Source organism: Bos javanicus, chromosome X (genome assembly GCF_032452875.1).
Source record: "Bos javanicus breed banteng chromosome X, ARS-OSU_banteng_1.0, whole genome shotgun sequence".
Taxonomy (NCBI): domain Eukaryota; kingdom Metazoa; phylum Chordata; class Mammalia; order Artiodactyla; family Bovidae; genus Bos; species Bos javanicus.
Window position 1 is genome coordinate 79,160,214 of NC_083897.1, and position 26,932 is coordinate 79,187,145.

Genomic DNA, 26,932 nt, shown 5'->3' on the forward strand with positions numbered 1-26,932 from the left:
ATGGACTCTGTGGGAGAGGGAGAGGGTGGGGAGATTTGGGAGAATAGCACTGAAACATTTATAATATCATGTATGAAACGAGTCGCCAGTCCAGGTTTGATACACAGTACTGGATGCTTGGGGCTGGTGCACTGGGACAACCCAGAGGGAGGGTAGGGGAGGGAGGAGGGAGGAGGGTTCAGGATGGGGAATGCGGGTATACCTGTGGCGGATTCATTTCGATATTTGGCAAAACTAATACAATATTGTAAAGTTTAAAAATAAAATAAAATTAAAAAAAAAAGAAATATTCTAATTTTTAAATGCTAGCAATTGATTTAAATGTTTAAAGAACAGAGTGGGCTGGATTTAGCCCACAGGACTACAGTCTGCATATCTGTACTTAATAGACTGTAAAAATTGACAGATCAGTGATCTAAGAATATACTGATACCTTAATTTCAATATGAATACTTAATTAACCATAGAGGGCGTAGGGAGAAATCATAGCATCAGCGTTAATGTCAAATCAGTAGTGCTCATAGTGAAATCACATGACTGAATAAACTGCTTCTATTTCAGGCCTTGTGGTGGAGGTGTTAATAAACAGGCAACTATGTAAACAGGTCATCAGAAAAAAAGATCCTGGATAATATTAAAATCAAAAACTCTGTTCTTAAAGTAACTGAAATTGGCTATATCTGTGTGATGAAAAAAATCCCATAATTTAACTTACAGAAAGCCATTTGAGAACACTGTTCATGCTTTGACAAACAATAAACTAAGCTCTATTTAAAATAAAGCTCTGACCTACTGGTAGTGACCAAAACGATTAATAAAATGTCCAATTTTCCATTCAAAAAATGATAGGGGTGGCAGCATTTTATTTTTTGAAGCAGACATTAAGAAGGGCAGGAGAAAGATGGAGAGGAAAATATGAGTACTTGGTGGGAATCTTTCTGGTTTTTATGAAACAACTGTACCATTAATTATACCCCATCAAGGTGCTGTGAATTTGAATATGCTTATTATTTAGAAGTTTAAGTGAATCATCAATGTTGTACAGGGAAAAGAATTGGAGGTAAATGAATTAATTTTCCTCATTGACTTGAATTAAAAAGTGTAAAGATATCTTTCCAGTGGGTAAAATATCATTCTGAAGATCAAAATAAAATTTTAAAGAAAATCAGATTAAGATAGTAGTCTTAAATCTATGCTGCAATGAGTAATGTCATGCCAGAACGTTGTTTCAACATGTTCAAAACTAACCAAGATTTCCCCCACCAACTTTGTAGATTACTTTCACTTCTTCAGATCAAGAAAAAACTCTCCCATACACTTGTGACTTGGAAATACTTTAAATCATAACTTCAGATTTTGTAAAAAGAATAAGTAGCCAAGTTACATTTACTTAAGTACTCCACTTACTTTGTACTTATTTAAAATAATGACTGGAACCCATATTAAGTAATAAAATGTTGATAAAGATTGGACAAATGGCTCAATATCACTGGCCCTGAGTTTCTTTATGTCTAGAATGAGGACAGCATTGCTAGGAGAATTAAATCCTGTAAAGTACTTGGCACACAACAAGTGTTCAATAAATGTTAGCTCATTATTATTACACAATAAAATGGTTACTCACTCTTTTGTTGAGACAAATAACAGGCCACAGGCTGCAACCCAACGTGCAACAGCAGCAGAGACAACCACAGAGCAACCATTTCACATTGACTGGGAGAGCCTTTTTCAAACATGCATTCACACGGCCAATGCTGGTCTTAAATTCTTCTGGGGCCACCTACAACAAGGGCACAATCTTTAACACTTTGAGGGCAGCTTTCTACTATTTATCTCTAAACCTAAATAAAATGTTTGTCTTATTACAAACACTTTAAGGAATTAACATATTTATTTCCTCCCTATCTTTTCCTATAAATAGGTATTACATGCTCTTGGATGACATTAGAAAGCAAAACAATGTAATTTCATGTTTACAGAACTTATTCTGATGTTTGAAAACAATCTTCTGAAATTACCAATAATAAAATGACAACAGTAAAATTCGTAGTAAAGGATACCGTCACACAGTTTTCTTACCAGTTATTCTCATTATTATGGCAATATTATTTATAGTTTCCAGTCACTCTGACTAAAGGTTGAATAAGACTAGAAGCATAAAATAACAATAAAACCTCAATACTACTAGAGGAAATAGAATTAAATTTAGACCTCGGTAATATTCCTGGATTACTTTTAAAAAGGCAACTCTCAAATCTTTTCTCCCTGGTAAATTTGCAACATAACAACTTAAACACTTGCCATTGTTTGTAGGGAAAAGGTACATTAACAAAAGACAGTGAGAAATGATCACATTCAAAAAACACTTTAGCGTAAAATGGATTCATAACTGCTGTAAATTTTAGAAGTTGAGAGATCCTTAAATATACAAATTTAATATTTTTAATTACTACCTCCATTCCTGGAAGTGGATGCTTATGGTTCTCTGTAAACAACGACAAAGTCAGTTCAAAGGCACGATCATGACAAGCATAATTAGATTTATACCGAAAATTCTGCTTGAAGGTTATACAATTCAAAGGTATACTAAAAAGACTGCTTTCAGTGAAATCACATTTCTAGATCACAAAAATGATTCCCTTTCATTTAGAAAGCTGTCACACTGTAAAATCTATAAGAAAAAATTCTACTATCTGGCTATGCAGGCAAAAATTAGGAAATTGTTAAGAAAAATAAGTTGCTGTAAAATAAAAATCCCATTAGCATGTTTGGCATCAAAAATATATAGCTCCACAAACCTTCTAAGTAAAAACTGTTCTACAGGAATCAAATTATTACATTTTTGTCTTTTAATAGACATGTCTTAGAATCAATAATACATACTGATTAATGGATGTTAGAAAGATACACGACCACAGAATTCAGTACCATCATGATTAAAACATTAAGTAATTATATTAGCTTTATTAGAATTGTTCATGCTACCTAATAATGCTACTTGCTTAACCTATAAATTTTCCTTTTCTCCTAATATGTTAATTAGTTATGAAATTGTAAGGCTCAAAATTGTATTTACAAGAGGAAAGTAAATTTATTTCATTCTCCAATATGATTTAAAGACAATCACCGAGGAAAAAGAGTTCCAAATAAATAACTAAATTTCTAGAGTCAATATGAAAATAAATTCAGGGAACTATGGCTGACAACTGGAAACAAAACACCAACAGGCTAAGCACATTAAGACAATAAATCAAGATCTAGATTCTTTCTTATTAGTTATAAAAAATTCTAGGTAAGTTCATTTAATTTTTGTGAGCTTTAGTCTCCCATCTGTAAAATGAGAAAAATAATATTTCTATTATATACCTCATGGGGAATGGAAATTATACCTTAGAAAGAACCTCCTGCCTAGAATGCTTTGAAAAAGGACGATAGTGAATCATATCTCTGATTAGATTTGGGGAAAAAAAGCAAGGCTTTTTTTTGCATGGAGTATCAACTGAAGGTTTGGATCAGGTAACTTAACAGTGTTAAACTCCACAGGTTTTCTACACATTCTATTCTACATAAAAGGATAATCTGCTACATTTTGAATGCAAATTTAATGGTTTTCAATTCTTTAGAGAAAAAAATGTTCTTTTTAAAAATCTAGGTACTAAGTTGCTATCTTCATTTACCTCTTAAACAGTGACATTCAGCTTCTTTTTTCCTAGTGAACCAGTGAGCAACCAAATGGAAGCTAAAATAAGGAAAATGTATTTATATATTTAGCTCTAATCTGTAATATACCATTATCAATTTTCTTTAAATTGTGTATCTAGAAACACTAATACATTTTTAAAATATGGCAAATTTTGATATACTCATATTAAATCTGTCCATTTACAAATTTAAGTACCTGTAATTAGAATTTAAATTTTGTTTAAAAAGTAAAATTTTTATATATAACTTTTATTTAAAAGTGTGTAATGTAAGCACAGATGAAAAAAAGTAAAGAATGAGGCTAAAGCCAGAAAAGAATCAATCCAAAAAGTAAAACTTGATTTTTGTTTAAAACACTGTGAATGAAATAAATTGCATGCCAAGGTATGTAAAATTTGTTATAAGATTTATCTGTCATTACATGCTTCTGGAAATGAATTAATAAAACCATTTCTAAAATGTGGCAATTTTCCTTCTTCCCCACCAATATTTTCCATATGTAATACATAATATTCATAGCTTGTACTCTATCATTATGGACAAATTAAAAACTAAAACATTCAAGTTTCTAAAAATGACAATTCAAATTTTTTGAAGTCATAACATAAACATACCGAAAATAAAACTTTTACTAGAATTTCACACAATAAACTAAAATCTGCATTTTGACTTTAAAAGGAAGCCAGAATTGTCTTTGAAAAAAAAAATCTGTATTTGAATAACAGTAAAAGTCATAAAACAGAAATAAAGGCATAGGAAATGAGAACTGGTTAACTCCCAATTTTAAACAATGTGAAAGAAATGTTTAGTTAACTGTGTGGAATCAGAGTTAATAACATTTTACTCATTTACTTCCATATAATTTGAGTATCACTAGTAATGAAGGTTAGATGGAAGTCTTTTACTTTGTAGCTGAATGGCAGGTTGTAAAGAAACATTTAATTCCTCTTGACTTTCTTAGAAAAAAGAAAGTCACATCATGAAAGTGGGGGAAAGGGTCATAATATTTTATAACAGGATGCAAGAGACTTTGCAAACAGAAGAAAATCTAAGCAAAACCCAGCAGGACTGATTTGCCTCCTTCAGTCATGGGGAACACAACCCCATCAATCACTTGTCATACTGGATCACAATAGTAAAGGTGGATTTTATGGTTTACAATTCCCAACACTGCACGCTAATTTCCTTGTAACACCATTTAACTGTTTCAAGCTGAGGGCTGAAAGCTTTTATTTCTTTTCTGAAATTCTGTGGTTCTTTCATTTTCTGGTCACCAAAATTTGTATGTACACACCTGTTCCGTACATCCTATCATGACAGGACTTATCTTAGTGAAAGATGGAAACAATCTTTGCTTAATTTAATGTAAAAGATTATCTTTTTATTTATATTAAAAGCACTAACACATAAGAAGCACAAAATTAATACTAAGCCATAGAGCTTAACAAAATGGCTTTTGAGATTTTTGGAATTCACCCTGCAATTTTGCTTAGTTTAGGCATAAAAGCTATTTAAGAATTCCATTCATGCTAGAATACTGGTTTTATAAAATACAGATTTAATTTTCTATTTTAGCTACTGCATTTATTCATTGTGAAATATATTTACACTGCTGCTCAGTCTGGAATTCAAACTTTTTTTCTTTAGCTTTTTCCTGAAACATGTAAATTTTTTTTTCTGCTTCTTCTTCATAGTTATCAGAGATGCATTTTGATAATCCAGAATAACCTTTACACGTGAAATAGTGCCTACTGGAGAAAAATAATCTCATGAAAGGGAAAATAAAGAGAAAACAAAGCCACCATATGATTTTTCAAAATCAGATTTTCAGAATTCCTTCAGCGTTTTCCATCATCAAACACTAAACTAGGATCACTGTATCATTTATGCCTCATTCAACATATGAGAAATTTTGTGCATTTAAATAATGTACACTAGAATAAATATCCAATCATTATGTGTTACAAAAATGGTCACCTGAAAAGAATGGATGTCTTTAAGAACAGTTCATATCCAGCTTAATATTCCTGGTGCTGCTGCTTAGTTACTTCAGTTGTGTCTGACTCTGTGCGACCCTATGGACTTCAGCTTGCCAGGCTTCTCTGTCCATGGGATTTGCTAGGCAAGAGTACTAGAGTGGGTTGCCATGCCCTCCTCCAGGGGATCTTTCAGACCCAGGGATCGAAACCAGGCCCAGGTTGCAGGCAGATTCTTTATCAATGAGCCACCAGGGAAGCCCAATATTCCTACTTCCCTAGTTTAAAGAACTGTACTATTCTTTGCGCTGGTGGAATTTCAGTTTTTAGAAGACTTGGAAAGGTGAAGAAATATTCTGAAGATTACTTGAGCATATAAAACTGGCCAATTTCAAAGATGGAAAGATGGATAAGTCTTATACCTGGAAACTCTATTCTCTGACTTTTTCAATTATTCAGTTTTTAGAATTACTTGGAATTGTAATTCAAACTCTTTCTAACTAAACCAATATTAAAACTGGGTGCAACTGCTAAGACCACACATTTGGCAGCAACAAGGGAAATATAAAGAACAAGTTTTCCATTGGAGACATCTTAATTCACATTGTCTTTAATTTTAATATTGAATTTGCCATCTTTCTACAAACCAATTATTATTCAAGAGATTTTTTTTCCCATAGCTACTTTTCCTTGGAAAAAAAGTTTATCTAAAACAAATCTAAATCTGAACTGCTGCTTAAATTGGTGAACTATTCTATATGATCAGGACAGGAAGGTATAACATACTAGAAAATGAGGCCAAAATCTCAAACCAAAGGGCTCTTTGTAACCTAAAAAGATAAATGGCCACATATTTTCTAATGTTCACTTAGCCAGGGACTATCACTACTTGTTTATTACTGTATGGAATGATTTGACATCATATATCAGGAGAGAGAACAAATTATTGGTGGGACTGAGAACAAAAAATTACTCAGAAGAACAAGGTTAAAGTAGCAAAAGCAATTAAAATGGAAAGATGTTGAGTAGAGAAAACTGGAAAAACAATCAGGGTGAAACTAGGATATACTGATGAAGAATTGTCAATAACAATCACAAACTTACACTGTGAAACTAATAAGTACCTGACAATACACTAGGCGTTCTATATACTCTCTTTTGTCTTATCACAGCCTTTTCCTTTGGGCTTAGAAGTTAGCATTACTGTTGTAAGAGGATTTTCCAAACACTTTTGAATCCTAGAAGCTCTCTGAAGATTGAACCTCAATGCTAGAAGATACTACTGAGCGTAGAGGAACCAGGAAACAAAAAGGTTGGTAACAATTTATTGCAGTGAGTCTAATTATAGAAACTCAAACTGTCTAAAGTGCAGAAAATTTTGATTTTTTTTTTTATGTACTGGTATAACAAATCACATCACAGGATACTTTAAAATTCACAGAGTGATACAAAATTGAACAATAATTTTGTTAACTCTAAAATCACTGGAAATTACTGATCTAAATTAAAACAATCATAGCTACCAGTGCTGAGAAAAAAAAGCAAAACTGGAAAAACTGAATAGATAAGTAAATGATAGCTGGCATTATTAGACAATGAACAAAATAACTGGTCATAGGCTAGTAGTCACGGAGACAGTTTTCAGTCACTAATGATACAGCCTAAAATTATCCTGGCCTCTTACTATTAGACTTCATTACAGTGCATCAAAGCACCTGTCATAACACTAAATCAGCCATACACCAATGCTTTTAGAATTGAAAAGTTCAATGCAAACTCTCACTTACCTTCCCTGTTAGAACTGAGGGAAATTCAGTATCAAACTTGTTGCTCAAGCCAAACCTTAAAAACAAAGAACAAAATACATTCTACCCAGCGTATTTAACTCTTTTCCTTAAAAAAGTTACAAAGCCATGCATTTTTCCTTTAATTCTGTGACCTAAAAGCATGTCCTATAAATAATTTTATATTTATAGAAAATAAGTGTTTGACTATTAATCCAAATTAAAAGTAAAAGGAAGTTAAGGAGCCAATGTTAAAGTAGGATTCCAACAAGAGCCATGATATGAGATTAAAAAATAATACAGAAACACTGATATAGAGCTGGAAATATTATACTTTTTGATTGAAATATTTCTATTAAAACCCATTGTAGTTGATAACTGTTGGAACTGATGGGTTGTATGCGGGAGTGGATTATACTGTTTTCTTCTACTTCTGTGGATATTTCTGGTAAAACCCATTTTAGTTGATAACTGTTGGAACTGATGGGTTGTATGTGGGAGTGGATTATACTATTTTTTTCTACTTCTGTGGATATATAAAAATTTTCCTAATAAAAATTAATGCAGCTTTTGGAACTATAGAGCTTGATAACTTATGATCAGTGACTATTCAGATAATCAAAGGTTGATCCTTATGAATGGCTTTTATGTATATGCAACCAATTTTAAGAAGACAGACCCCAGCCTCAAAAGCTCTGACTTTCTTTAAGTACACTTAACTGAAATCTGTACTATGTCAAGATGATTTTTATAAGCCTTCCTTCACCTCCTTGTTGATTTCAGTAGGAACAACAAAAGTCACTTCCTGCACATTAGATGATATATCAGAGCGACTACAATTTATGTTAGTGTAAGCAAAAGGAAAAAAAAAAAATCCAACAGTTAATAAGAACTCATTGTGAGGTAGACAATAATAGTAACAGTTATTAGTAACTATCTATTTACCATGAGTTAGACACTGTTATAGGTAAATATATTACCTCTAAACTTTACAACCCTGCAATAGAGGTATTGTTATCTCTGTTTTACAGAGAAGGAATCTGACAGAAAATTTTTATTTCAAAAAGTAATTAAATGATTTGCCCAAAGTTATTATAGTAAGAGATTGTGCTTATTTATTTATTTTGTATTCTCTTGTGCTCAGTCGCTCAGTCGTGTCCAACTCTTTGAGACCCTGTGGACTGTAGCCCACCAGGCTCCTCTGTTCATGGGGATTCTCCAGGCAAGAATACTGGAGTGGCTTGCCATTCCCTCCTCTGGGGGATCTTCCCAACCTAGGGATGGAACCCAGGTCTCCCACATTGCAGGCAGATTCTTGACCCTCTGAGCCACCAGGGAATAAGGACAACCAAAATTCAAATGCTAATCCTTAAATTCTTTCTGTTCTATATTAAGCTCCTGAAGAACAAAAACTATGGCTTATTTACTTTGCTATCTTCCATTATGCTTAGCAGCACAATGGAATCTAAGTGCTTAATAAAAGTTTGTTGAAAAATGAGCTACTGTGTGTACTGTTTGATTCTACTGATGTATGGCATTTCGGTCTTAGGGTCATTTTATAGACATCTTAAGAATCCAATGTCCTATTAAAACTCTGTGAGAATATCATAGTCTCCTTGTATTATTTATGCTAATAGCTCCTTTACAAGGACCCAAGTGAGTCTTAAACACAAAGACTCTATACTTAGTAGCTAGCAGCAAGGAACACATCCATACATAAATAAATTTTACTTTATATGTTTAAAATGTATTTTAAAACAAAAAATTCCAGTTTTTAAAAGAGTTGAGAAAATTAATTAGCAATTATAAAAATACCATAACTTCATTAAAAATATCATTACTTCTCTAGGTGTCAGTACATGTAATGAAAACATAGTATTTTCAGGATAACATCCTCATAATAACATTTTCTTTAAGTCTTTACGTAGAGGAGTACAGTCACACTTAAAACAGTACTCTTGTACATAAATTTTTATGACAACTTTCATGTGCTGTTAGAGAAATTGATAACTCTAGTATTATTTATATATTTGCAACTGTGTACTAAGTGATCAGTAAAACAGCAAATATTTAACAGAGCAAGAAACATTTCATTTAAATAATATTTAGCTAAACAGTGGCTTTATCACTAGTCAGGAAGGTGTAATTCAATTCATTATTCCACAGAATTCTTATTGTATAACAAAGAAACAGATATAGTTTTCATGAAAATAGACATGATACATTTGAAAGTAGAGTTCTATTTCCATTCTTTTACCTTGTCTTTTATTTTTCAAATCCAATTTTATTTATGTATTCATTTATGACCATGCCACCTGGATGTTAGTTTGACAGGGGATCAAACCCATACCCCCTGCAGTGGAAGTGTGGAGTCCTTTTCCTTCTTGTCTTTTAGATGCAATGTTTATAATTTGTTTCTACCCCTATTAGAGATTGCCGCCATTATAGATTTTTCCAAGTTGCCATTCTTTTATCATATACCAAATACATAGAGGATATAGACATATGTGTTCCTCAAAATGTATGGAATATTTCTATTATTAAAAAAATTAGCTTTGCTATTCTCTCTTTGCATTTATCATCAGACAAATGAACTCAGACAAAAGAACTTTTTGTCTCTGTTTCCATTTCCTTAATATCCCATCCTTTAATCTTTTGGTTTGTCTTTTGATATTATTTTACTGAAAATAATTCCTTATTTGGCAAATTTATTTAGAAAGACAAGTTCATCTTACTGCTAAGTCTCTTCAGTCATGTCCAACCCTGGGCGGCCCCATAGATGGCAGCCCACCAGGCTCCCCCATCCCTGGGATTCTCCAGGCAAGAACACTGGAGTGGGTTGCCATTTCCTTCTCCAATGCATGAAAGTGAAAAGTGAAAGTGAAGTTGCTCAGTCACGTCCGACTCTTAGCGACCCCATGGACTGTAGCCTACCAGGCTCCTCCATCCATGGGATTTTCCAGGCAAAAGAGTACTGGAGTGGGGTGCCATTGACTTCTCCGAAGTTCATCTTATTTATTGCTAAATTCAATACCCTCTTTTCAGAACTTCCCCTCCTGACTTTGCACTCTGTGATGCTGTTTACCACTCCCTTCTCAACACTCTCCCATTTGTTCACTCTCTCCTAACACTCTTATCTTTTCCCAAAATTTAGATTTTAGTCATCTGCTTCTCTTTCTAAAGGAATTATAACAGTTCATCTATTTTAATAGCTTTGAAAAATCACTTCCATTCTGATGACCATCAAATCTATATCTCCAATTCTATATTTCCCAACATGCTCTAGACCCTCACCTCTAACTGCATACTAAAAATTTCCATTTGGAAATAATGCCTTTTGCAACAAGATGGATGAACTTAAAGGTTATTTACTAAGTGAAATAAGTCAGAAAGAGAAAGACAAATACCATATGATACCACTTATATGTGGAATCTAAAATATGACACAAACAAACTTATTTATGAAGCAGACACACAGACATAGAGCACAGACTTATGGTTGCCAAGGGGGAGGGGAGTGAGGGAGGGATGGAGTAGGAATTTGGGGTTAGCAGATGTAAACTAACATATATAGAATGGATTAACAAGATCCTAATATATAGCACTGCTGCTGCTGCTGCTAAGTCGCTTCAGTCGTGTCTGACTCTGTGTGACCCCAGAGACAGCAGCCCACCAGGCTCCCCCGTCCCTGGGATTCTCCAGGCAAGAACACTGGAGTGGGTTGCCATTTCCTTCTCCAATGCATGAAAGTGAAAAGTGAAAGTGAAGTCGCTCAGTCGTGTCTGACTCTTCGAGACCCCATGGACTGCAGCCCACCAGGCTCCTCCGTCCATGGGATTTGCCAGGCAAGAGTACTGGAGTGGGGTGCCATCACCTTCTCCGAATATATAGCACAGAGGACTATATTCAATATCCTGTGATAAACCACAGTGGAAAAGAATATGAAAAAGAATACATACATATGTAAATGAATCACTGTGCTGTACAGCAGAAATTAACACAACATTGTAAATAACTATACTTGAATACAATAAATTAAAACAACAACAAAAATAAAAACTCCCATTTGGATAGCTTTATACCTCATGTGAACACATGTAAAATTAAATGTTACCTTTTATTTGAAACTGGCTCCTTCCTTTCAAATCCTTCATCTCTTTCAATGGCGCATTGACTCTCTTTAACCTAGATCCTGGTATCATTTTTGTACCTTTTATCTCCTACTTTTCACACCTTGCTTCTATCCAAGTGGTCCCAAATACTGTTATTTGTTCCTTTGAAATCATTCTTATAACATTTACTTCCTTTCCACTGCCACTGTTACATTGGCTCTTTGCTTATGAGGTTTCTCTTGCTTCCTCAGTTCAGTTCAGTTCAGTCTCTCAGTTGTGTCCGACTCTTTGCGACTCATGGACTGTAGCACGCCAGGCTTCCCTGTCCATCACCAACTTCTGGAGCCCACTCAAACTCATGTCCATCGAGTCAGTGATGCCATCCAACCATCTCATCCTCTGTTATTCCCTTCTCCTCCTGCCTTCAATCTTTCCCAGCATCAGGGTCTTTCCCAATGAGTCAGTTCTTTGCATCAGGTGGCCAAAGTATTGGAGTTTCAGCTTTAGCATCCTCTTGCTGGTTTTGCTTCCTCTCCCTGGTTTAAATCCAGTGCAGTCTTTATGGCTCAAGCCAAGTTCCAACCCTTGCTGCAAGTCTTCATGGATTTCCCTTTCTCTGAAAACTGATAGCCAATTTTAATCTGTACTATACAATTCAAAAGTATTAAAGATATTTTCCTTTATTCTTTGCTGATCCACATGAGTTTCTTAAAGGCAAATTTCCTGTAACTTTGTAAAGCAAGACCTATACTTTGCTTTTTCTGTATTCTTCATAGTGTTTATCTCAGTGCTCAGGTTCTCAAAAAATTCTTTCTAAATTCACATTACAAATTTTCTTCTCTAATATAAAAAGAGATTGTCTTTTCTAACACATAAAAAGTATATTAGAAATGGTAAAGCAGGGAATTTCCAGGCAGTCCAGCGGTTAGGACTTCGTGCTTTCACTAAGGAGGGCCCAAGTTCAATCCCTGGCTGGGGAACTAAGACCCCACAAGCTGTGCAGCATGGTCAAAAAAATTCAAAAAATAGAAACAGTAAGGGAAGGGAAGGAAATGGTACGGAAGTCATTTTACTTCTTAAAATACTCCATTATGGCCTACATTTATCTACTTTAAAAGGTATAAAGGTAGGCAAACTAGGGCCAATATATTCTCATGCTACTGCTAAGTCGCTTCAGTCATGTCCAACTCTGTGCGACCCCTTAGATGGCAGCCCACCAGACTCTCCCGTCCCTGGGATTCTCCAGGCAAGAACACTGGAGTGGGGTGCCATTTCCTTCTCCAATGCATGAAAGTGAATAGTGAAAGTCAAGTCACTCGGTTGTGTCCTACTTTTAGCGACCCCATGGACTGCAGCCCACAAGGCTGCTCCGTCCATGGGATTTTCCAGGCAAGAATACTGGAGTGGGGTGACATTGCCTTCTCTGATATATTCTCATAATTTTGGCTAAAAGGCAGTAGCAATTGCATTCTTGCCTACCAGCGTTTTTTTCCCTTAACTTTTACATTAGATATTTATTAAGCACCTAAAATGAGGACTTAAATAATCTGTGGCACAACATTTTACTTAGTAGTTACTAGGAAAATGTTGAAATGGCTACTGCTAAATGATGAACATCTCAGCACCATTAAGTTAATAAGATCTGTGAGTTCACAGAGGTTAGACAAACTCATCTACCCATTAGTGAGTGATCAGTGAGAGACATGAGTAAAGATGTGGAGTTTGTCAGCATTAGACAGAAGAATTTGAGAACTGCTCACATTTTCATTTTATTAGGTTCATTAAATAAAGAGCATATTATGTGTTTGAAGCTGACCCACTGGTGGTTCTTAATGATTATATTTGTCAAATGTCTGCAATGTCCCAAGTTTTAATTTCTTGGACAATTCTTTGCAGTAAAGGAAATTGAGGCAAAGAAATGTGGGTCCTCTAGTTGCTCTTCTGCTTTTCTTCCTCTTTACACCTTGCACTGTCTTTAATTCTTTTGAAAATGGCTGTACATCAGCCTCTGAAAATCCTGCACAAATTTTAAGTTTATATGTTAAGTTGTTTAAGAAAACAGATAAAATGCATTAAAATTCTGCCAAAGAAAAACACATTTCACTAGAAAACTTTGCACTTATAGTAACACTGTTTCTGAAGCATGTGCATTGAATTCTATTTACTACACCAAGAAAAAGGAAAGTCTATGACATATGATTAAAAGATATTTTGAAAAATTAAATTTCTCTAATCTTCCATATGGAAATATGTCTTGCTGCTTTGTAAAATGACAAATTACTATAGCTTCAGTATTCTCAAAGCCTAAAATCTTATAAAAGATTTACCCTATACAAACACAAATTAACAATGCTTCACTGTTATTTCTCAAAGACAGCTGTTTACAGAAAAGGCAACATTTGCATTGCTTTTTAACTTTTTGCAGAAATGCACTGTTTGACAAATTTGGCTATCTTTTGAAATTCTATATGTAATAACTTCAGCTTTTTTAGATTAATTTTAATGAGAATTTTATATATCTGAGCATTGACAAACTCTCATCTCTACTACTATATACTTCTACTATAGAGGAACCAGAGATCAAATTGCCAACATCTGCTGGATCATGGAAAAAGCAAGAGAGTTCCAGAAAAACATCTATTTCTGCTTTATTGACTATGCCAAAGCCTTTGACTGTGTGGATTATAATAAACTGTGGAAAATTCTGAAAGAGATGGGAATACCAGACCACCTGATCTGTCTCTTGAGAAACCTGTATGCAGGTCAGGAAGCAACAGTTAGAACTGGACATGGAACAACAGACTGGTTCCAAGTAGGAAAAGAAGTACATCAAGGCTGTATATTGTCACCCTGTTTATTTAACTTATATGCAGAATACATCATGAGAAACGCTGGACTGGAAGAAACACAAACTGGAATCAAGATTGCCAGGAGAAATATCAATAACCTCAGATATGCAGATGACACCACCCTTATGGCAGAAAGTGAAGAGGAACTCAAAAGCCTCTTGATGAAAGTGAAAGTGGAGAGTGAAAAAGCTGGCTTAAAACTCAACATTCAAAAAACAAAGCTCATGGCATCTGGTCCCATCACTTCATGGGAAATAGATGGGGAAACAGTGGAAACAGTGTCAGACTTTATTTTTCTGGGCTCCAAAATCACTACAGATGGTGACTGCAGCCATGAAATTAAAAGAGGCTTACTCCTTGGAAGGAAAGTTATGACCAATCTAGATAGCATATTCAAACGCAGAGACATTACTTTGCCAACAAAGTTTCATCTAGTCAAGGCTATGGTTTTTCCAGTGGTCATGTATGGATGTGAGAGTTGGACTGTGAAGAAGGCTGAGCACTGAAGAATTGATGCTTTTGAACTGTGGTGCTGGAGAAGCCTCTTGAGAGTCCCTTGGACTGCAAGGAGATCCAACCAGTCCATTCTGAAGGAGATCAGCCCTGGGTTTCTTTGGAAGGAATGATGCTAAAGCTGAAACTCCAGTACTTTGGCCACCTCATGTGAAGAGTTGACTCACTGGAAAAGACTCTGATGCTGGGAGGGATTGGGGGCAAGAGGAGAAGCGGATGACAGAGGATGAGATGGCTGGATGGCATCACTGACTTGATGGACGTGAGTCTCAGTGAACTCTGGGAGTTGGTGATGGACAGGGAGGCCTGGCGTGCTGCGATTCGTGGGGTCGCAAAGAGTCGGACATGACTGAGCGACTGATCTGATCTGATAGAGGGTAAATAATTATATACTTTAAGAAAAATAAGGAGTTTAATAATACCTAAAAATAAGAAAATAATCTCATGAGATAAAATTTTTCTTGTATTTCAATACACTGGATCCAAATATTTACCCTAAAAATATCAAGAAGAAAAATCATAGCTATTAAGCTATATCACTCAGATGTACAGTGTTTTTGAAACAACTCTTACAAGAGACATTTCATTATTTCTGTTTTCTAAAACCTTAAATCTGTGGGAGCTAATTTAGCCATGTATGTATTTTGGAAAAAGATCATTAAATATCCATTTATGATCATCATCATCTCAGATTTAGAACTACAATTATTGTGGTTAGGTTATTCGACTTCCCCAAAATTATAATTCATTGATAAGGTATTAAATAACTCTTGTTAAATATATTTAATATTAATTAGAGACTAAAGATCTCTTCAAAAAAATTAGAGATACCAAGGGAACATTTCGTGCAAAGATGGGCACAATAAAGGACAGAAATGTACGGACCTAAAAGAAGCAGAAGATATTAAGAAGAGGTGGCAAGAATACACAGAAGAACTATACAAAAAAGATTGTAATGACCCAGATAACCACGATGGTGTGATCATTCACCTAGAACCAGACAGCCTGGAGTGAGCGGTCAAGTAGGCCTTAGGAAGCATCACTACGAGCAAAGCTAGTGGAGATGATGGAATTCCAGCTGAGCTATTTCAAACCCTAAAAAGATGACACTGTGAAAGTGCTGCACTCAATATGCCAGCAAATTTGGAAAACTCAGCAGTGGCCACAGGACTGGAAAAGTCAGTTTTCATTCCAATCCCAAAGAAAGGCAATGCCAAAGAATGTTCAAACTACCGCACAAGTGCACTCATCATACACGCTAGCAAAGTAATGGTCAAAATTCTCCAAGTTAGACTTCAACAGTACATGAACTGAGAACTTCCAGATGTTCAAGCTGGATTTAGAAAAGGCAGAGGAACCAGAGATCAAATTGTCAATATCTGTTGGATCATAGAAAAACCAAGAGAATTCCAGAAAAACATCTACTTCTGCTTCATTGACTATGCTAAAACCTTTGACCACATGGATAACAACAAACTGTCGCTGCTAAGTCGCTTCAGTTGTGTCGGACTCTGTGCAACCCCATAGACGGCAGCCCACCAGGCTCCCCCGTCCCTGAGATTCTCCAGGCAAGAACACTGGAGTGGGTTGCCATTTCCTTCTCTAATGCATGAAAGTGAAAAGTGAAAGTGAAGTCGCTCAGTTGTGTCCGACTCTTAGCGACCCCATGGACTGCAGCCCACCGGGCTCCTCCATCCATGGGATTTTCCAGGCAAGAGTGCTGGAGTGGGGTGCCATTGCCTTCTCCAACAAACTGTGGAAAATTCTTAAAGAGATGGGACTACCAGGCTACCTTACCTGCCTCCTGAGAAATCTGTATCATGTCAAGAAGCAACAGTTAGAAACGGACATGGAACAATGGACTGGTTACAAATTGGGAAAGGAGTATGTCAAGGCTGTATATTGTTACCCTGCTTATTTAACTTAAATGCAGAGTACATCATGAGAAACGCTGGACTGGAAGAAACACAAGCTGGAATCAAGATTGCCGGGAGAAATATCTGTAACTTCAGAAATGCAGATGACACCACCCTTATGGCAGAAAGTGAAGAGGAACTCAAAAGCCTCTTGATGAAAGTGAAAGTGGAGAGTGAAAAAGCTGGCTTAAAACTCAACATTCAAAAAACAAAGCTCATGGCATCCGGTCCCATCACTTAATGGCAAATAGATGGGGAAACAATGGGAACAGTGACAGATTTTATTTTCTTGGGCTCCAAAATCACTGCAGATGGTGACTGCAGCCATGAAATAAAAAGACGCTTGCTCCTTGGAAGAAAAGCTATGAGCATGCTATGAATAAGAAAATACAAGCAGTAAAGGGAAATGTCAGGAGATCAGGCTGATGGATAGGCAGGGTCTAGTCATATATTCCATGCTTTAAAGCTTAGACTTGATCCTACAGATGAAGAGAAAATGACAGAAGTCTTAAACAGGAAAGTGGTGTCTCCATTTAGCAGCAGACTGAGGGACGACTCGATGCACATGAGTTTGGGTGAACTCCAGGAGTTGGTGATGGACAGGGAGGCCTGGCGTGCTGCAATTCATGGGGTCGCAAAGAGTCAGAAACGACTGAGCGACTGAACTGAACTGAGGGATCGATGTGAAGGTGATTAGGATGAAGACAAGATGATGAGTAGAGTGGTGAAAGGGGCTTGAATCCGGGAAGTAAGTGGTGGTAGGGAGGAAAAGAAGAAAAATTTAAGCCATATATTGTTTATACTCACTGATTTCTTAGATGTGAGAAGACTGAATGGGGAAGATGAACCACTTGCCAGAGTTAACTGGGTTGGAGAACTCAGAAATAGAAGGAATTTTTTGAGGGGTTGGGATGGGGGTGTGAGGATATGTTGTAGGAGAGGGGAGGATGAGTTCTGTTTTGAACATGTTGAATTTAAGATGTCAGTGACTCATTAGGTGAGGAAGCCCAGATAAGAGTCTTAGCAGAGTCTGGTATAGCAATACATATTTGGGAGACATCAGATAACTGAAACCATGGGAATCAAGATGAGGCCACCTATCTAGAGTAAGGAATGAGAATAGTGGGATGAGAACAAAACTCTGGAGATCACTGGTATTCAAGGAGCAAAGGAGGAAGAAAAACCCATGAATGAGACAGTTCAGGAATAACCAGAAAAATAAAAGGAAACCAGGGAGAGTAAAGTGGCCAAGAAATTCCTAGGTTTGTTTGGCTGGTAAAATGTTTTGTTTTTTAACAGAATTTGAAACCCTTTAGGCAAAACACATACCTTCCAGTTCAACTAAGGCCCATCATTACTCAAGCTGCAACCATTTTCTGTGACCTGTCTTGCCTCTGAAGGCCTGTGTGTTTGTGACCCCTGGAGTAAAAGCCTCTAAGAGAGAGTCATTATAAGTCTCATATGCAATAGAGAGGACCAGAAAGATAGAAAATGGAAGATGCCCATTAATTTAGCAACAGAAGGTCATGATGATCTTATTGATGCCAGTTTGTCTGAGGTCATGGTGGCAAAATCCAGGTAACAGAAGGGTGAAGAGGAAATAGACATGGTGAATGTAGCTACTCTTAAGAAATCTGGAGAAAGAAAAGAGATTAGACAGTAGCTAATGGGGAACATAGGTCTAAGAAGGCTATTTTATTTTTAAAGAATTAGATTCTGAATACAGTTATAGGCTGAGCTAATAGAGGACAAGTGAGGTAATAGTATATAGAGAGGGGCTGCCTGAAAGGAGGTTGCAAAAGAAGGTTTTGGAAGGCATCAGTGGAGGGGTGAGCTCTGAACAAGTGGAGGGACTCCTTGACCTCTGAAAGTGGAGAAGGAAAGCATAAAATTCAAACCTAATTAAGATCCAATGCAGGTTTTTCAGCAGGAAAGTGACATTTTAAACTGTGTTTTAAGAAAATTAGTTTGGCATAAGCATCCAGATGGATTGGAGTGGGAAGACGCAGCAGACTGTGGCTGCAATTCAAGTAGAAGATGATGATGACCCAAACTAGCAAGGTGCCAGTAGAAATGGAGAAAAATGAATAATCTAATAGACTTTTTAAAAGGCATGAAGACATAATTCTGGGACAGACTGGCAATGGACAATTGAAGGAGAAGGAAGAGTTAAAAATGACTCAATAACTTGAAATATTACCTGGGAAGATTGGAATGGTAGTATCAGAGTCAGAAATGGGGCAACTGGAATACACAGACAATGTAAGGAGAGAAAATATTAGGTTTAAGATATACTGAATCTGAAGTGATGGTTCTCAGATCTTAAACTTTGAAAAGAAACAACATCCTCTAAAGAACAAGTGACTACACAAAGAATGAAAAAAATAAGGATGGGAGAGAATAAGAAATATTTCATTCAGATAGGGCAACTAATACTCCCATGTCAGAAAAAATTAAACAAAGGCTGATATATTAGACATTTCAAAATTAAATTTACTATTTCCTAAGGACTTTACTTTATCTGTTGTAAGGAAGATTTTACTATCATAGAAAGACCAGTTTCTCAGATCCAGTAAAACTTTCTCCTAAACATTCAACCTTTTTTTTTTTTCTCCAAATCTCAGACATTTAACATCAAATGTTCTCTCTAGGTCAGAGAACATGTACAATGAAATACTTTTCCAAACTATGTACATTGGTTAGCAATTCAAGTACTGGTTTGCTGCTTTTCAGGTTTTGCCTTCAATTAATGCCAACAGTTACTAAGAGCACCACTATTTCACGCTCTTTATTCCATAATTATTAAGCTAGGAGGGACATTGCACTTATCAAAAGGGCCTGAGCATGGCAAGTGTCATGGCAAGTGCTTTTAATTGAAAATAGATTTATAAGTTGTGTGAAGAGTAAAATGAAACCACAAATAAGTTTTGGAGAACTTAAATTCTGTTTTCTTGCTTGTTCTTTGTTTTCTGAATTTTAGAAAATAATGAGGGGAAGGAGTGTTGGAATATAAAATTACAGACTAGAATAAAAAGTCTTTTTCTGTTAATCATGTGAAATAATCTGCATGAAAGTAAACTTTGGTGCCAGAATCATAATCAATTTGAGTAATAGATTGTCTCCATAGTGATGAAAGGAATCTAAGTAAAACTGTGTAGTAAGCTGGCATCTGAACATTGTAGACTATCTGCAAAATTCTTGAACCAAAAAAATTGTGTTAAACTTGCCTAACCAAATGGCAGATCTAAAAATCTCCTCACATTCTTCCACAATTTCAAAATCTTTCTTGCAAAATCTTTTCATGCAAAGATCACAAAAGTATATTACAATCAAGATACTCAACATCTTAAAATTAAAAGCTAACATGATGGGGGGAGGTGGTGCATATTACATGATTTCAGATAATATGGACTCAATTTAAAGTCAATGTGGTAGGTGAGGCATTATCAAAATTATAGGCAGCATGACTTAATAGGAAAAAATAGTCCTGTTTTTTAAATGCAGTAAATGACAGCATATTTAAGATGATGAACATGATATAATACTCAAACTTTCAAGTATTTACAGTCCATTGCATTACATAAAAATGAAAAAGCACTCTTCAAAGCCCAGAAAACCACTACATTTTTCTTTGGCTTTGCAACTACTATGCTATGAGGGCCCTCTCCCTTTTATTTTCTCAAATATGATCCAAGATTTCAATTTTTAAAAACTCTGCATAAGTTTTCAAAAAATCATCCTCAGCTCCTAGGGGATTCATGTCCATACATATTTAATGTTTGCATATTTACTATTTGCACATACAAAATCTCCTGAAGGTATCTTAAATTATCTCAGAGGTGAAAGAGTTTAGAAACCATCTAACTCCAAACCCCTCATTTTATGGATAGAGATATTACGGCCCAGAAATACGAAGTAACCTGACCAAGGTCACAGGGCCAGTAAGAAGTAAAGCTGGGACTAACATACAAGAGCCCTCACTCTCAATCTATTGCTCTTTCAACGTTTCATAGCTGCCTCTCAACCTGAACATCTAATTGTGTGATATTCAAGGAATGTCAGAGTGATCAACACATAGAAAGGATTATTGTATTCATTTACATAAGAATTAAACAGAAGAATGGATGCAAAAGTAGGTGAGTGGATATTCTATAACGTTATTCACAAAATATATCCTGTTTCTGTTTTGAAGAGTCCAAGCCTCAGTCTTGTCACTTGTTACAGCAGTCACCGTTTTCCACTAGACACCAATCTTAACAGCAAAGAATCCGCTGGTACATCTGCAGTTTAGACTATTCTCGCCAGCATACACAGAAGCAAGGAGACTCACCTCTACTCCAATCCCTCTGGCTCCGAACCCCAGACTTCCCTGTCTTATACTCACTCTTTACCTGGTGTTGGTGCATCGCATTTGCATTCTCCTCACTTCCTTTACACCTATCTCCCTCAGTTTCTCCATTTAGACTAGGTGTCCTTTTCTAACTGTATGCCTCAGTCACCCTCCCCCACACCACACGCCCCTCGATCGCCTTATTCCTCTGTCGCCAAATCTCAGCCTTTTCAAACCCCATAGCTCCCTCTGGCTTACACAGTGATGTGGCCGGCGCCCCGCACCAATACAGGGTCGGGGGCATATCTCCGTAGATGCTCTTCGCTCACTACCCGAGGCGGGGGCGGCGTTTCCTCCACCTGCTCCTCTTCTTCCTCCTCCTCCTCTTCGTTTTCTTCCTCCTCCTCCTCCTCATCTTCCTCGTCATCGTCAGGCCCTGATACCGACGACGACGACGACGGCGACGACGACGACGACGTTGCCGCTTCTTCTTCCTCCTCCTCCTCCAGTTCCGAGATGGTATCGAACTCCGCCATGTTGGGCAGCAAGATGCTCATCACGTGACCTCTCTATCGCCGCCACCCTCACGGAGAAGAGTGAACCTGCTGAGGTGCAGAAAGAGGAGGGAGAACTTAATGCAGGCAAACAGAAGGGGTGTAGGGACTGGATTTAAGGAGATGCGCCTGCGTGGTGGGGTGGACGTGGGGGTGGCGGGGGGAGGCGAGGGCACAAGGGAGAGAGGAGCAAAATCAGTGTACGCTTGCGCGGCTCCAAGGGAAAAGGGACGTTAGAGGTGAACTCCAGGGAATTATCGAGGTCCGGTATGCGGGTGCTGCTCTTAATACTGCTGTTTGGGCTTCTGCTGCTTGTCTCCCAGGGATGTATCTTCTGATTTTACTTCCTACTAATTAATAATGGTATTATTACCCGGTTTGCCTCCAGTGCAGAGAAAGGATATTCTATAAAAGTGAGGTTAGAACTTTGCATCATATATCTTAAAATATTCACCAATCCCTTACACTTGTTCAGCATTACAGTTTAAAAGACTTGCTGCAGAACTTTGCCACACCTTGGGAGGCATTTTTATTAACATTTTACTGAAAGGGAAACTTTCTATTACTTCTTCTACTCTGTAATACTTATGGAGGACTTACTAAGTGTCAGGGACTGTGCTAAGTGCTCTGTGTACATGTCTCATTTAATACTAAACAACCCTATGAAATATGTACCATGATTTCATTTTATGCATGGGAAACCTAGATGCAGAGAGGAGAAGTAACTTGCCCAATGCTTCTGATTCCAGAAGCCCAGCACTCTTAACTAAAGGGCTATACTTCCTAAAGTTGTTTGGAAGAGCTTCATGGAGTGGTGCCTTTTGGGCGTCTTGAAAGATGTTTGAATTTTGAAATTTATTTCTTTTTCCGTGGGGAGGAGGGAAATGGGGGGAGTAAAGGGAGCGTTCCAACCCAAGGAAACATCGATAAACATCATCCATTTTCCAGACATTGGGCTAGACTCTAACATACAATATCTCAATTAACCCTTAAACAATACTGTGGGGGTAGGCATCATCATCATTATTTTATAGATGACAAAGCAGTCTCAGGAAGTTTAAATAATGTATTAAGGTCTCTGGTGACCTTTCGTCTAAGATTTTCTTTTTCAAACACCTCCTTCCTTACATCTGCTAAATGTTACAGAGATCACATATTTTGAGTTTCCAATACATGTCTCAAACTATTTCATATTTGGCAATAGCACAAAAATTCATGCCATAATTCAAGGATCGTTAAGACAAAGTAACACAGCTGCTAAGTGATAAAACAAATACTGTAATCCAGGTATTCTAATATCAGTTTCACTGCTCTTTCTGCTACAAGACGGCTGCATCCCAATTAGTTGATGAGACTGAAGAACTAGATGTAGCCAAGGCACACTTTAATGTATGGTGAGTATTATATTAACAGTATAGCAGTGAAAACAAAGCATTTAGGCTGTCTGAGTCAAATCATCATTATTATCAAGGAATTTGTGTTATTAAAATAAAAAAAAAACTTGTACTCAAAAACTTGATTATTTTGGAACTTTAAAAATAAGTTGCAACACTCTCAGCAAAAAAATCTAGGTTTTTATAACGGAGAGAACTTTATCTACTAACCAGAAATTGTAATTAAAGATGGAATGTTAAAGAATTTTATAATAGACTTCTGTTAGGTCTGTTATCTTGGGCATTGATAATTTGTCATATGTCATTTATCAGAGCAAAATACCTTAGACTTAAGATCAAATCAATATTCTGCACCAGTTCTCTTTCAAAAAGCAAAAGACAAAAACAAAAAACCCCACAGGCAATATTTTAAAAAATTTCCAAACATCTTATATTATCCATGAAAGTCTACCAAGTCAATCTCTAGAGGGAAGTATTATGCTGATGACTACTTAACTGGTCAGTCGCTCAGTCATGTCCGAGTCTTTTAGTTTCTTCTTTTCACCACTCAGGATTAGACTAGGTAGGGATATTTGAAGGGAAAGGATTATAAGGAGTGTACTTGTGATGGGTATAAAATAGGTATTGGAACTATGGTGAAAGTGAAGAAATTAAGGCTGTGGGAGATGGGAGGGAAGGAGAGGAACAGTGAAATTCCATAGTCAAGATGCAAAGAAGCCCCTGACAGTCAGATGTCAAAAGAACAAAGTAGTTAAGAGAAGTGCTATGCTTTGAGAAACTCACAAGTATAGTTAAATTTGCACATCTGTTTTTACTGTATATATGGTGGGCTGAAAAGGCATATATGATTTCAAGCTTAATTTGTTTTGCAGAACTATAGAAGAATTTGGAATTGGTCAAGCTGAGAAAAACACATTTTTTTTCAGCAAAACACAAGAACATGATTTTCAAATGATACTTTAGCTGCCATCAAGGATAGTAAAGCTAGGAGTGGATAGAGAAGAAAGCGCACAACTTCTGTCCAACGTGCTAAGCAGGGCATGGGGGTAATTGTCCCATCTGATGGCAGGGGACCTGAGGCAAGAGATCACAAGTTTAACTATTTGAGGGGGTGGATTTCAACCTTAAAACAGCTGAAACCAATTGCAACTTTTGAAAAACAACTTTCATCCTCCCTCCCTCCTTCTGTTCCTCCCTTCCTCTTTTTCTATTTAGATATTTATTTATTAAAGCATATGACTTGGTGATTTTAGTGAATTTGCAGAGTTGTGCAACTATCGCCACAAACTACTTTTAGAACATTTCTGTCACATTCAACAGAAATCACAGTCCCACTTTCAGTCATTCCTCACTCTTTACCCCAGCCCCAGGAAATAATTAATCTACTTTTTTTTTCTGTATAGATTTCTTTTCTGGGCATTTCAAATAAATTGGACCATACAATATGTGCTCTTTTGTGTCTAGCTTTTTTCACTTCAGTTCAGTTCAGTCGCTCAGTCATGTCTGACTCTGCGACCCCATGAATTGCAGCACGCCAGGCCTCCCTGTCCATCACCAACTCCCGGAGTTCACTGAGACTCACGTCCATCGAGTCAGTGATGCCATCCAGCCATCTCATCCTCTGTCATCCCCTTCTCCTGCCCCCAATCCCTCCCAGCATCACAGTCTTTTCCAATGAGTCAACTCTTCTCATGAGGTGGCCAAAGTACTGGAGTTTCAGCTTTAGCATCAGTCCTTCCAAAGAAATCCCAGGGCTGATCTCCTTCAGAATGGACTGGTTGGATCTCCTTGCACTTAGCATAATGTTTTTGAGGTTTGGTCATGTTGTGTCTTGTATGAATACTTCATTGCTTTTAATTGATGAATAGCATGCCTTTGTAAGGATATATCACATTTGGCTTATCCATTCACCAATTGTTGACATTTGGATTGCTTCCACCTTTGGATATTATGAAAATGCTGTTATGAAAATTCACATACAAGTCCTTGTATGAACATATGTTTTGATTTCTCCAGGGTGAATACCCATGGGTGCAATTGCTAGGACATATGGTAAGACTGTTTTGAATTTAAGAGAACTGACAAACTGTTTTCAAAGTTGCTTACTCAGTTTACATTCTCATCAGCAATGTATGAGGATTCCATTTTTCTCCACATCCTCTCCAACATTTGTTATTGTCTTTTCGGTTATAGCTATTCTTGTGGGTGTGAAGTACTATTGCTTTGTAGTTTTACTTTGCATTTCCTGAATGACTAATAATGTTAAGCATATTTTCACGTGCTTGTTGTTCATTTACAAATGAACTTTCTTATACTTTCTTTGATAAAATGTCTATTCAAATTTTTTGGTCCATTTTAAAAAATAAACTTTAAGATAACTGGAGATTCATATACAATTGTAAAACATAATACAGAGAAGTCCCGTTTAATCCTTTACTTAGTACCCTGAATGGTAACAACTTCCATAACTATAGTACACTATCACAACCATGAAACTAACATTGACACAATCCACCATCTTACTCAGATTTCTAGTCATACATGTACTCATTTGTGTGTGTGTATTTAGTTCTATACAATTTTATCACAGATGTAGGTTCATTTAACCACCACCATAGTTGAGATACAGAAGAGTTACATCACCACAAGGATGCCAGTTGTTATCCTTTTATAATCACCTTCTCCCTTCTCATAACCATTAAGCTGTTTACCACCTTTAATTATTAGAGTTTCAAGAATATTATGTAAATTGTATTATACAGTGTGTGACCTTTGGGCCTTGGCCTTTTTCACTCATTATACTTGTGAGAATCATCTAGGTTATTGAGTACATCAGTGGTTCATTCCTTTTTATTGCTGTGTACTATTCCACAGTATGACTGTACAGCAGTTTGTTTACTTATTCACCTACTATTGTTTCCCCACATTTTAAATATTATAAGTAAAACTACTATGAACATTTGTGTATAGCTTTTTCCTTCTTAAGACATTGGTTATTTGTTTACATATTGTTGGGTTATAAGGTGCCTGTTCTTTATTCTAGATAGAAATTATTTATCAGATATATGGTGTAAAATATTTTCTCCCAGTCTGTGGCTTGCCTTTTCATGTTGTTAATGGTGTCTTTTGAACTAAAAAAGTTTTAAATTTTGATGAAATTCAATTTATCAATTTTTCTTTTATCACTTGTACCTTTGATAATATATCTTAAGAAATTTTTGCCAGTGCATTGTCTAAAAACTTGGTCTTTGTTTACTTCTAAAAGTTTTTCTAAATATCTGTGATGAATTTTGAGTTAATTTTTGTGTATGGCATGTAGCATGGGTCTAAATTCATATTTTTGTATGTCCCAGCATCGTTTCCTGAAGACTGACTTTTTTCCCCCTGTTGAATTGCCTTGATACCTTTGTTGAAAATCAATTAACCATAAATGTATGGGTTTATTCCTGGACCCTTAATTCTATTCAGTTCATCTATGTCTATCTTCATGCCAGTACCACACCATCTTGAATACTATAAATTTTGTTAAAATTGGAAAATGTAAGTCCACCAAATTTGCTCTTTTACAATAATATTTTGCCCCCCGAATATTTTACATTTCCACAAAAATTTTAGGATCATCTTATCAATTTCTTCTAGAAAAAACAAGTGGAATTTTGATAGGAATCACATTGAGTCTGCATATGAATTTGGGAATATTGGCAACTTAATAATGTTAACGCTTCTCCTCTGTTAAGGTGGGATACCTCTTCATTTATTTAGATCCTTAATTTCCTTCAGTGATGTTTTATAGTTTGCAGTG

General features: G+C 36.3%; 1 protein-coding gene across 5 annotated transcripts in view; it reads right to left on the minus strand.

The window, feature by feature from the left end:
• Positions 1-21,956, minus strand: part of CHIC1 (cysteine rich hydrophobic domain 1) — a 43,729-nt gene extending 21,773 nt beyond the window's left edge. For 2 of the 5 annotated variants that reach the window (XM_061409696.1, XM_061409694.1), the window contains exons 1-3: positions 21,441-21,956; positions 7,466-7,520; positions 1,625-1,780 (exon numbers count right to left, since the gene is read on the minus strand). In XM_061409696.1, coding sequence (XP_061265680.1) covers positions 1,625-1,780; positions 7,466-7,520; positions 21,441-21,739 — 510 coding nt within the window. In that variant the 5' untranslated portion in view covers positions 21,740-21,956. The remainder of the gene's footprint in view (positions 1-1,624; positions 1,781-7,465; positions 7,521-21,440) is intronic. The other 3 variants (XM_061409698.1, XM_061409693.1, XM_061409695.1) reach the window with 3 other exon arrangements.
• Between the last annotated feature and the right edge of the window lie 4,976 nt (positions 21,957-26,932).